General features: G+C 43.0%; 1 protein-coding gene across 2 annotated transcripts in view; it reads left to right on the top strand.

Moving 5' to 3' along the window:
- Positions 1-12,950, top strand: part of grin2ca (glutamate receptor, ionotropic, N-methyl D-aspartate 2Ca) — a 54,335-nt gene that overhangs the window by 6,209 nt on the left and 35,176 nt on the right. The window contains exon 2 of one of the 2 annotated variants that reach the window (XM_069165277.1): positions 10,358-10,799. In XM_069165277.1, the coding sequence (XP_069021378.1) occupies positions 10,374-10,799 (426 nt within the window). In that variant the 5' untranslated portion in view covers positions 10,358-10,373. Of the gene's footprint in view, positions 1-10,357; positions 10,800-10,836; positions 10,857-12,950 lie in introns of those variants that run through there. The other variant, XM_069165278.1, reaches the window with a different exon arrangement.

Raw genomic sequence — 12,950 nt, 5'->3', positions numbered from 1 at the left:
AAAACTTAATAAACTACTAATATGAACAGCTGTTTTTATATAGTTTTAATCCTAGAACGTAGTTTATTTTGGATTTCTTTTCCTTCTGACTTACCTTTGCAACAAATGAGAGATATTATTAATGATAAAAGTCTGATGTAAAACTCTCCAGAACTGTAAAATCTTTCCTTTATAATAATCATAAATTGCTGTGCAGTGTTTTCAGACAGTTCTAATGTAACAGTTTTTTTTAATAGAGGGCTGTTTTCCCACTAAAACTGAAGCCATCTTCCTCTTCGTAGCTACCTGCCAATCACAGTGAATTCTTGTCAAACCAACACAAACGCAGTAAAGAGAAAATGGCGCCATTTTAACGAGCGATTTCGTCACTTTAAACCCGTCAGCTGCTCCGTAAAGGACGTCTGCAGTCAACTGACTTGATAGAAGTTCAACACAACGACATGAGATGACGTTAAACCTTAGAACTGACGCTGTTAAAGGTTAGTTCACCCAAATAACTGCACAAAAAAGGAGATGGGAACGTACTCCTGGTGGCATCGAGTCATGAGTTGGTTAGTAAAGTGGATTTATCCCCGTCAGAGTTGAAAGAATTGACAAAGTATGTTTGAAAAACTTCAAATGTAACGTGTCTTTCCTCGTGAAACAGACATCGCCGTGAGTCATTTTTCACTTGAACTACTTTCTGCTCGACAAATCAAAGCTTCGCTGGCGTCTGTGCATCATCCCGTCCATATTTTCAAACCTAATTTTTCATTTCTATCTTTAGCACAAATGAAATTGATATTACAAAACCTCGGGACATGAAAAATCAATACTTTTTCTGGCTGCGTGTGTGATTTAGGAGAACTGACTTTATTTTTTACACTCCTGCTTTAAACATGTCGGCAAGCAGAAAAGAAACATTGTTGGTACAATTTAAAGCACAGCGAGGTGCACAAAACCACACACACACACACACATACACACACACACACACACACACACACACACACACACACACACACACACACACACACACACACACGTACACATTCTCTAATCCACATGTGAGCATACCACTTTGTTTTTAATCTCTCCTGTGTGTGTGTGTGTGTGTGTGTGTGTGTGTGTGTGTGTGTGTGTGTGTGTGTGTGTGTGTGTGTGTCAGAGGTCAGCTGTATGTGTGGGCAGTCACCTAGTCAACTGTGGTGGTGACAGCTGGACCGGTGGCAGCAGCGGTGGAGGAGGGGAGGGGTTGGAGGGGGAGGGAGAGTGGTCTGGTTCTGCGCAGGCAGCCACAGCCCTCAGCTTAACCAGGGTCTTACACTGATCCCTGCTCCACATATACCGACGAAGCCGAGCGGAGCCGGAGCACGACAAAGAGAGAGGACCGGGTCTGCCGCCCTCGGCGTCACCTGCCGCCGCGGGTTGACGGGCGGGTCAGCCCCACGGGGTTAAAGTAGGAATATTAATATCAGAGCGCCGTGTCGGGGGGGTGTCGTAAGCCTCAGGTAAACATCCAACAAAATGGATTACATTCACAAACGCCATTGTAATCTTCGGAAAAAGATTATTACCCTCAGAACACTTCCACATACAATCTGTTCAATTTCGCGGCGTGGCATGCTGACAGATAGAAAGAGGAAGAGCGATGCACAGCGATCAGACACAACGTTCAAACCACCTGCTACATGTTGTAGGTCCAAAAATGTAACGCCAAAACACCTCTGAAGGTGTCGCGAGGCGCCAAGACCTCAAGTCAACACCTTCAACTCACTTTAATGCAGTTTTTGCACACTTACACATTTTTTATAGCTTCTAACACAAGTTCCAGAACCGACTCCAGCCTTCGACAGGTGCCGCTGTAACGAGGTAATCGATGTCATCACGTCACCTGTCGGTGGTTTTAATGTTGCTGCTGATATATCGGCATGCATCCAACATCTGTTCAATGACCGGCGAGCACATGGAGCATGTCCTTGGAAGAAAATCCTTTTTTTTTTTTTTCTGTTTGGCATAAATGATGATCTTGTCTGGACTGTGTTGATGCATTATCGATTTTCTTTTCTTTTTTATTGCCTTAATGTAAAGCAGCACAAAAGACTCAAGCTGTGTGACACGATCAAGGTTATGCTACACATGCTGGCGACGGGGGGAGGAGTGGGGTCTAGATGGGATTTCAAAGATGGAACTGTAATAAAGCAACGCCGACATAGCTTTCCATCTGCTATGGCATTTAAAACCTGCTGATTCTATAGACTCAGAAAATCCAACTGCTCAGTTCAGCTCCACTTTCCCTCCTGAATATTTAAATCCTTTAATGCACAGAGATACCAGTCGAAGCCTGAATACCCTTTGATTGATTCCTCTTGCAGTGTGTGAAAATTTGTAAGACATTCAGGCGCCCTTATACCTTCCCTCCCTCCCTCCCTTCCTCCTTCCCCCACAAGCCCTTAATCAGAGACAACAGTAAAGATCAGGGCAGATTTATTGAGGATTTCACCTGGACAGATTCTCATCCCGCTGCCGATCCATCACCTGTCGTGTATAGTTCACGTCCAGGCGTGAATGTCTTAAATATGTCCACAGCGGCAAAGGGTCTGTGACAGAAACTAATATCGCTGAGTGAGTCGGTTTGATGCGCCTCTGTCTCCCGGGGGGGTTCAGCAGAAACGGATAAATCACTGGCGGTTGGGACTCCGCCGTGGTTTCACCTCAGGCGCAGCTCAACCAGGAAGCGCCGCTGGACGTCGGCTCGCTCTCAAAACCTTTTCATAATGCGGGCTGTCGTTTATCACACGGCCACGACGCAGAAAAAAACCTTCCGTATAAGAAAGGAGCTGTAAACCAGCGGACAGGTTTAGAGTCCGCCGAGCCGTTGAGGAATCAGAAGCCCTGAGACCTGACCTTCAGAGAAATGGCGCCGTATTTTGTCCACATGACCCTCAACAGCTTCACTTGTAGAAGAGACGCACTATTTTCTGCACAGGCACCATTTTAACAGAAATTTCCTAGCAGAATATGATCCAAAATCATCCAACAGAAGTTCAATAATGAAAGATAATGAGGAGTGAAAATGTTTTTATTGACATGACAGTTTGACCTGTACATTTTTGGCAGTTAGCGTCGTAAGCTTTGTCCCGGTCGGATGTAGGAGACGCTGGAGGTGGTGGAGTGGAGCATTTTGGATTTCGAAGTTTGCGTTTATGTCGCGCCAAATCACCACAAAAAATATCTTAGAGTGTTTATGAGTGACAGCAGGAAGGACAAAAAACAACCAAAGTGGATTTAAACTGCGACGTCAGGTTTACAGATCTTCCTTGTTAAACTTACATAAAAACTATTACAAATTGTTTCATTGCTGATCTGGCGTTTGTAATCAGTCCCTGCCTGCTTTAAAACTAAATCTGCTATCTAATTTCCTCTGTGCAAACTTCCACTGGTCTTTTTCTTCCTCTCTTTAACAGTTCTTTAGTCTTTAATTTATTCCTTCGACTATATTTTTCCTGTCAGTGTCCCGTAAAGGACGAGTGGCCGGTTGAGTGGATGCTTCAGTGCAGCCTAATTAAATGAAAGAAATGTGACTTTGCATTTTGTTCTTTTGTGGCGTTTCAGTTTTCAAGAGTTTGAAAAAAAAAAAAAAAAAAGACAGAGAGGCTGCCGGACCAGTGAAGTTAAATCAAACGCATCAATTTCAGCACTGATGTCTTACTTACTATTACATCAGTGATTGGAGCTTGTTGCCCTTTAACAACAAAACAAAGAGACTACAATAAACAGAAGTAGAAAGGAACAACGCTTTGGCCAAAAGTAAAAAGAATAAAGAGAAAAGCAGCCGTGTGACTGAACAGATAATTACAGGAGTGGAAACGGAGTCTGTTTGGCAAAGTGGAAAAGAGCAGCACAAAACCTTCCCAGCAGGGTGTTTCCAACACAAACCGTGCAGTTCTGGGATCGCAAGCAGCCTCAGACGAGAGCACATTTTTGTTTTCTCATGCATTAATGTTTGATTAGATATCTGCAAACATAATGGCATGAATGCAGGACTTGTTTGTGCGCTCTGCCGTGCCGCAGTTTTTTTTTTTTTTTTTGGGCTTTGGTGTGTTTGTGTTTCTGAAGTGTCTCTCAGCTTTACGGGTCCTGAGTGAGCTGCTCACATGCAACTTTACGTCACTTTTATTGGAAGATAAACATCCGGGCACGCGAGTGAGGGAACTAAAATTAGAAAGCACGCACATGTCTAATGGACTATGCAGCCAGACATTATATTATCGTCATTACACTGATGAATAAAGATGAAATAACAATAAAATAAAAAGTGCACCTGAAAAAAAAAAAAAAGGCTTTTCCATTATAATACACATCTACAGATTAGTTAAATGGTTTTTCCATTAAAATACAAATCTACAGATTAGTTAAATGGCCGTGGATTTGAAGAGATTAGCAAGGCTGTGTTTTTTTAAATCAGAGCTTTGTCGTACAGGTGAAAGCAGAATGAGACGAGACCGTTGTAATCATGTGGCGGTAAATGAATCCTCGCTCGTTGTAACAGTGAAGGTCAGATTGTCGCTTGTGTTCTCTGGGCGGTCTAATTATTAAATTGCATTACAAAAATAAATCTCAAGTTTAGGTGGCGCTGAGCCCTGCTGAGTCAGTGAGGCGCACAGCGCGCCATCCATCCTACATTTGGGAAGTTTAACATTTTCTTCATAGGCAGGTTGGCAAGATTGTACAACTATACTACTGGAAGCAGTTTAGGTCATTAATTACTTATCCAAAGCATAAAATATCCACAACATATCTTTAAAATGTTGGCAGTGACACATATTACAACTAATACCAACAATTACTGGCATCACTTTGTTTTGTTTTTTAAAAGGTTTCCACATCCCCCGTCTTAAAATCAGGTATACAGATGACAGGAAATCCTCCACAAAAAATGACGAATCAGCATATGCCCATTTTTTACCTTAAAAAAACAACAACTCCGAAAATATAGTCAGTAACAGCAGCAAAACTGTGAGGTCCAAAATGAAAAACAACCCAACGGATGAGAAACACTTTCACAGAAGTCTGCTTGTCCCACATTTTTAACTTGTGCCTAATCGAAGTCTAAATAACAGCCATTTACAAATAAGTCAGATTCTTCTGAACCTGTTCTTAAGATTCAAAACTGAAACTCAAAAAATTGCAATGCACCAAAGATGAAGCACAACAAATGCGGCAACCTTAAAAAAAAAAGTGGTACCAGTTTGTTTTTTTCTTAACACATGAAGCCTGGTCCTGATGCAGAGACCTCCAGGGTGGAAAGTGTTAAAGCTGTTTTAAAGTAAAACTCTTCTCATCCATCCCCAATAAACAAAATCAAAACCAGCCTAAAGTTAAAAAAAGAAGCTAATTTTAGATTGACTTTGTTTCTCTTATTTTAGTATGAAACTCCCTCTTTGTGTTTCCTCTCTGTTGCGTCTAGGGTTTCCTCCTCCCAGACTCAGTAATCGTGCATTGTTCATCGAAGCTACACGATCAAGCAGGAAATGTTGTACTTAAAAAAAAAGCTGGCAACTCTGAAAAAAACAAAAAAAGCCCCGTTGATTTGTTGATTGACGTGTTGTTGGGAGGACGGACAGCGTTGAGACACGCTTCAGATCTCAAGCACAAATATGGTCACTGCATCATCACGGAGGCTCTTTGTGAGGTGATGCAGCAGCTGCTCTGTCGTAGTTGTAATTAATTGCTTCGTGCATTCGTACAGAGAATATGGACTCATATTTCCTGGTTTATAGAGGAGTCGTCGTTTTTTTTGTCGGATTCCTGTAAAAGGTCACAGTTGGACGATCGGCGGTTTTACCGATGACGACTTCATCAACGCGGACGAGCGCGTATCGATCGTGTAGCAGGATGCGGGACAGGTGCTCGCTGTTACACAGCTGCAGCAGAGGCGTCATGCCCAGAATATAAAGGCGGTCATTAAACACTGCGCCGATGAGAGCGCGCTCCTCAGCCAGATGTATTTACCGCCGCAGCCTCGCGTTAATGAGCTGCATCAGGAAGCAGTCGGAGAACTCGATAGCTCAGCAGCAGCTCGTCCACAGACGGCAGTTTTTTATGAGGCTTCACACCCAAAAGAGTCGAAAAGTTCTGCAGCGAGTTTATGGGACACATTAGGACTTTAATATGTACTGTGTAGGTTGGAAATATGAACATTAACAGCAAATAAATATTAATGTAGAAACATGCCAATACGCAGGGATTTCCAAATCATCAAAACTAACTGAATGACTAACTGACTTACGTTTTTCTCCCGTGGATTTATTTTTTATTTTTTATTTGCCCCAACTTTTACAGATGTGGTAACAATAGCCAGTTCAGGTGGTTTGCACTGAACACTTAACAAACAGCTAACGCTAACAGTCAGTTAACGAAGCTAACAAACATCTAATGTTGCTAAAATCCAGTGAAACGAACAGCTAACAGCGCTAAAGTCAGCTAAAAAAAGCTAACAAACAGCTAATTTTGCAAAAAAACCATTGAAACAAACAGCTAACAAAGCTAACAATATACTAACAAACACCTAATTTTGCTAAACAAACAAACAGCAATACAAACAGCTAAGAATGCTAACAAACAGCAAATTTTCCCCGAAACAAACAAACAGCTAAATTCATGTTACCAATCAGCTAATAAAGTTAATTTTGCAAACAGCTAAACTCAAGTTAACAAACGGCGAATAATGCTAACGACCTTCAGATGCTTCAGAAGGTCACAGTAGAACTCGGTGTTGACGGTCTGACCCGAAATGTATACCAGTTACTCGCTGGAATTATATCTTTCTCCTTCTCCATGCCGGGTTTTCTCAAAGGGGAAAGCCTCATAGAAATATATAAACAGTCTTCTTACAGTTGACACACCGCCAATAAAATGAACGTGCATGTTTCATACGTTTCTATAATAAAAACGATGTGCAGAATGATAAGAAGCAAGTAAAGGAATCATAATATGAAGACACACGTATGTGAAATAATACAACGCACCTCATATTCTCCACCACGTGTGCATTATAATGTGCTCACGTTCTCATCACTGACTCTATGCGAGTGTGTACGTGTGTGCAGACAAAATTCAATTCACCTTATCAACAATATTTAATCCACAGGAGCAGATAACATGCGCATGCAGATGTGGAATATCTGGAATATTTACCTGTTCCATTTATCAAAAGCGTCCAGGTTGTCGGAGGCGTGGAGGCGGCGCGGAGTGAAATAATACAACGACAGGAAGACAGAGCAGCTGAGCAGCTACTTCCTGAATGGCAGCTTTGCACAGGAACTGATTCCAGCGTATGTCACCCACTAGAGGGGGATAAGCACATCTTAAATGTTTGTTAGTCAAAGACTGAAAGGCAGAAGACACAAAGTGAAGGCGCTGCTCCTCCTGCCTGGTGCACCGGTTTTATTTTGAAAATTACATTCAGCCTTGTTAAATCTCGTCTCTCATTATTTAGTAGATTATTCTCACTGTTTATCGGTTTACACGGTCTGATCGTCGGGAAACAGGAAACTGGTCGATGTGATCAAATCTGAGGCTTCTTCTTCAGTCACATCACTTTTCTGTGATTCCCGGGAAGAGCTCTGAAATAAAGTGTGTAGATCATGTTAATAAATATCTCCACCATCTCAAATAACCAAATAACACATAAACATGGTGGATCACGTTTGTGATTCAGATTAAAAGGATCTTAAAGTTTAAAGAGTTTTAAAGTTTAGGTGAATGGGGGAATTCAATGATTGTTTATGTGTCTGTACACATTTTATATCACATGTACATATATCCAGTGAATTATTCATATATTACAGTGTACATTTAATCAGATTAAAGTCGGTTCTGTTTCACATTCAGACACAATCCTGCACCTTTTTAACATCCACCTGACTTGAACTAATATAAAGTCAAAATCTAGTTTATTACTGTGTATAATTCATCATATATGTTTTCTATTTCATTCAATATTTATTAACTTTCTGTCATCAATGTGAATTGTCAGAATTTTTTTTATAACACAAAACATACAAAATAACACTGCGCGGTTAGTGTGTGCATTTTAAACCAAAACAATTGTTTAATGATTAACGATGACACAAACAGCTTTTAGGTGCATTACCGCCACCTTCTGGTGGCAGCAACATGTTATGACATGTTAAGACAAGAAAATAGTAGCATAAACTATCTGATTTTTCTATGATTTATTGACTATTTAAAAATCATTACCTGGGTATTAAGCAGAGAAAAAAAAAGAAAATTCAAAAATAAACATGTCAGGTTTCAGGGCGACTGTGATTTTACAAATATTTTATAATTCTGTAAATAAAACGGGAGTTCATCAAGTTCTTTTCAGTCAATATTACACAAGCTAATAATATAAGAAGCACAAAGAGCTAAGTAGCTTTTGTGTTTATGAAATAATGATGTATTTAAATGTCGTTACGTAATATCGGAGTACTTTCATAAGAAGCTTTCATGAAACGGGTCTCGTCGATATGCAAGCAGTGTAAAGTGTGCCATGGTTTCCGTGGCGATTGTTTTTCACTCACCGGGTCACCAGGTACAGTGTGACTCAGGCTCTATCCGGTTCAACAACCGGCTACGACCCGGCTGCAGAGTGTCCATCGGAAATCTGTAAAACTGATGGATGCGACTCTTGATCCTGGACATCAGGGTGATGTTTGTGGAGGATTTATCTGACGAGGCTCCTCCCCTTTACATTCAGAAAATCTTCAGAAAAACACTCCCTGCAGCTCTTCCGCAACACAGAGCCATGTCAGGAAGTTATTGATGACTCATTCCCTTGTTGCTTTTAATGCTCTATCCACCGCTCGGCGTTCGACCTTCATCTATCCGTCTCAGCTGTTTCGCCGTGTTGATTAAACACACGGAGGGTCTGATGGCCTTTTAAGTATTTGGACCACGTATGTCGATCCCCGTCAACGACATTAACCCACAAACGTGTCGCAGCTGAGATGCCCTATCACGGCGACGACTAATCAAGTTATGAGATGATTTATGAGGCGGCGCTTACCCGCACAATCACGTGTAGGACATCGAGTGTACGGCCTCACCTGGCATGTGGGATGTCTTTTATTTTGGGGTTTCAGCATGTGACATGACTGGAAAAACAAATTCCCTCGCATAAGTATTCAGGAGATGGAGCAGCATCCAAGCATGCAGTGCTCCCAAACTGCCTGTCTTCACCTGTCTGAGATGGGGGGGGATTTCCAGGAGGACTTGCTGCTCCCGTTCCCCCCAAAAAACAGGAAGTGGGAACGCGGAGCGAGGACGGCACCTCGTGCAGCAACCAAATCTCCTGATAAGTTTATACGCTACAATCAAGCCGCAGGCCATGACGCCTGGTGGGGATTACTGAGGGATTACAATATATTCACCCCACTGGTGGATCAGGTCTGTGTGACAGGGGCCCGGTAGCGCAGCTCTCCCTCGGGGCCACGAACACCACGGTGACAGATTTGACAAAGAGCCTAAGTATGTCTGACAGCTCAACACAAACCGCTGTCTTGTCTAAACTAGCGCTGCAGGGTCCGACATCACGCCGCCGTCGCTCCTCCGTTACCTTCCAGAGGGCAGCGGGAAACAAGTCGTTTCTTTTTCTTTTTTTTTGAAGGTAATTAAAGAAAGTACGGCCAAGAGTAACTGGTCGCCATCCAGTCCATTAGTGCTGCAATGTTGCACAAAGAGCACGGATTTGTTTCAAAGGTCAGCGTGAAGGTTTTAATTCAATTCTAAATATAGATTTTTTTTCAAAGTTTCAGTTTCACAAACAGAAAACTTTCCCCCAAACAGCTTATAAATCAAATGATGTATGTCGATAATCAGCGCGGCGACGATGCACGCCTGCAGACCTCCGGAAGATTACGTTTCAACTGCTGAAAGAAAAAAAAAAATCAAGTAACAGCATCAAAACTAATGTCACGAGAGAAAAAAAATGCAAAATCCTCTTGTTCTCCATTTGTTGCATTAAACACTGGACACCATCTGTTGGGTTTTGGACTGCAGAATACAACAGCAGCAGGGTGGCAGCTGCCGCCCTAAGACGCAACAGCCTGGCCGCAGCCTCGCGTTGCACGCTGACACGCTCTAAAAATACCGACGCCGGCCTCCCGCTAATGGGCTCTTACTCCGTTATGGCAGGCAGACCAGCACGCTGAGCTGGGATGAAGCTAAAAGGTCATTTATCAAAAGTCCAAACAAAAGGCTGCTCGGTTGGCCGTTGATTACTTAGTGTGATCACAACATAAGAGCTGGTCCTTGTATGTGCTGTCTCTGACGACCCCTCCCCTCCTCTGCTCTCACCCCTCCCTCCATCCAGGCAGTAGGTGACTGAGATGGGCGTTCGTCTAGGCCGCTGGAGCGACTCCCCGTGGTGGCCGCCGCTGCTGCTGCTGCTCTTCTGCGCCGCCCTCCGCTGTTCGGGCCGGCCGTTCGGGATCCCCGCGCCCTCCGTCAACGTGGCGGTGGTGTTCAGCGGCTCCGCCTACCAGACGGAGATCAAGGGGCGTCTGAGCCGGGAGAACTTCATGGACCTGCCGCTGGAGGTGAACCCCATCACCGTGCTGGTCAACAACACCAACCCCCGGGCGCTGCTCACCCGCATCTGCGACACGCTCTCCACCAACCGCGTCCATGGCGTGGTGTTCGAGGACAACATCGGCTCGGAGGCCGTGGCGCAGATCCTGGACTTTATCTCCACGCAGACGGCGGTGCCCATTGTGGGCATCAGCGGAGGCTCTGCGGTCGTCCTGCCATATAAGGTCAGTGTGTGTGTGTGTGGGGGGGGGGGGGGCTCTGCGGTCGTCCTGCCATATAAGGTCAGTGTGGGGGGGGGGGGCTTAAGGATGGGGAGAGAGCCAATAAGGAGATGATAAGGGGCTATCATATACTATATATAAAACAGCAGTGAAAATAAATCTTTGAGTAAACTAGGTTTGAGGGACAACCATAGACAGGATATAAAAGTGTTCGTAGCTTCCAGGTCTAAAAAATGAAGCTGATACAGAAGCACCTTCATCTGCAATACCACTGAGTGCCACTAGAGGTCGACTCCAAAAAGCCTCCGGCTCCATAGACTCCCATTCAACTTCTCTCATCAAATCCAAAGTGAATAAAATGTGTCCATCAGTTACCTCGGTGTTGTTAGCTAAAGTCACTCCTTCTTATTAGTTTTCTGGAGGTCCATCTGAAAATAATCCCTCATTCATTAGAAAAGAAGATTCAAGAAGACCTGTTTTTGGGGGCGTGTCTGTTTGATTGACAGGCCTATGGTGCAGTCAGGTTACAGCTATCCCTGGGCGGGACGTAGTATTGTCAGGTTTCCATTCAGATCAGTCAGAGACACCGCTGGCTCCTCCCCCCAGCTCGTCCAAATATGGTCACTTCCTGCTCCAAACTGCTCCGAACTAGCAAAGATGGAATCTTCATAACGGACGTTCACAAACCAACGGGTGACATCACTCCTGGTCGATGCTTGAATACAAATACCTTGATGGCTTTGTTTACTTTCTATCGTTGCTGTTTTGGTATTTTGCTAATGTGAGAACCACGAGATCTGACACAAGATTAGGTTTTCCTCATATCTAGAGTACAGAGACACCACAGGCCTTGACACCAATGAATATCTCTGTTAATCATGGATGACAAATTGTCCATTGGACTCTCAGCAGCTTTGATTTTGAAGCCTTGCTTCAGGGCACAATTATTGTTTGTGGCTGTTTGTTGTCAGGTGTCAAGTACTCCCCACTCGTACGTAAGTTAGATGCCCGTTTGGCTCCGAATTTACATATTCAGCTAATCAATTCAAACAGAGTCTGCAGCCGAGTTCAAGCTAATTACAATCCTCGTGGCAAAACAACGGGATCATTTCCATCACGATTCCACTCACGTTGCAGATTTATTTTCTCGAGAGCCGTTAAATCATCACGAAGGAGCCCACACGTACAGTAATCTATCTGAGGGCTAATTACATCAGCTATAATGAACACTGGAAAGACAGCCATACTCTGTCATTTTAAAATGACTTCATGATTGAGAAAGATCAGAAACATCAAGTTGCTCAGGAACGCATTAGTGTTGCACCAAGTTCAAGAATCAGGACATTGAATTGGGAAACTTTAGCAAGGTCAAACATAAATCATAAATCCTTTGAATGTAGTTCAACAAGTGATAAATCAGGTTTTAGTTGGTCACTTCATGTAACTATTGGACTTTAAGAGCTCCTTGTTGAATCCTGAATCCTGAGTCCTGAATGAGTGCCGTACGTTGTCCTGACTCTGAGGTGAGGCGAACGGCTCGAGGGATGCTCGAGACACATTTACCTGCATTTTAGTTGAAGCTGGAAGGTTTAGCGGTAACGATCCATCGACAGGGGCGCAAACAGACAACACAAAAGGCTCAGCCACACAGACCCACTATAATCCTTTCAAAATGGATTTCTTTTCTGTGACATTTCAACGTCTTCTGCCAGAGACGCTGTTATACAACTGAGCACCAGATACAGTTGGAGGTCCTGGAAAATGATTCTGTAAACGGATGTCTTTAAAGATTTAGTGCAAAGTAAGTGTTGCACATCAATAATAATGATTTATTTAATGGTACGTGCTGCCCCTTTAAGAAAATAAATGATTGTAGAAAAGTCGGTATCTAAGTTGAAATTATACTATGAAAAGTTTAGTTTAGATTTGCAATAAGTTGATTTTAGCACTAGATAAAAGGAAATTTGTCAATAACATGAATTTTTTTCATTAAATACAAATAAAAACTTCTGAAAGTGCTAAAAACTGTATGCGAAACATTATTTCATTTGAAAATAACAAGCTCGTATCATCGGCATACAGCAAGAGAGAAATTAGGAAAGAACAGATCCCTGGGGGACACCACGTTTCCTGTAAGGCTTCTGTGATTTGTAG

Source organism: Embiotoca jacksoni, unplaced genomic scaffold (assembly GCF_022577435.1).
Source record: "Embiotoca jacksoni isolate LCO1_2020_lvr unplaced genomic scaffold, fEmbJac1.0.p SCAF_34, whole genome shotgun sequence".
Lineage (NCBI taxonomy): Eukaryota > Metazoa > Chordata > Actinopteri > Embiotocidae > Embiotoca > Embiotoca jacksoni.
This window is presented reverse-complemented; position numbering and strand designations above follow the sequence as displayed.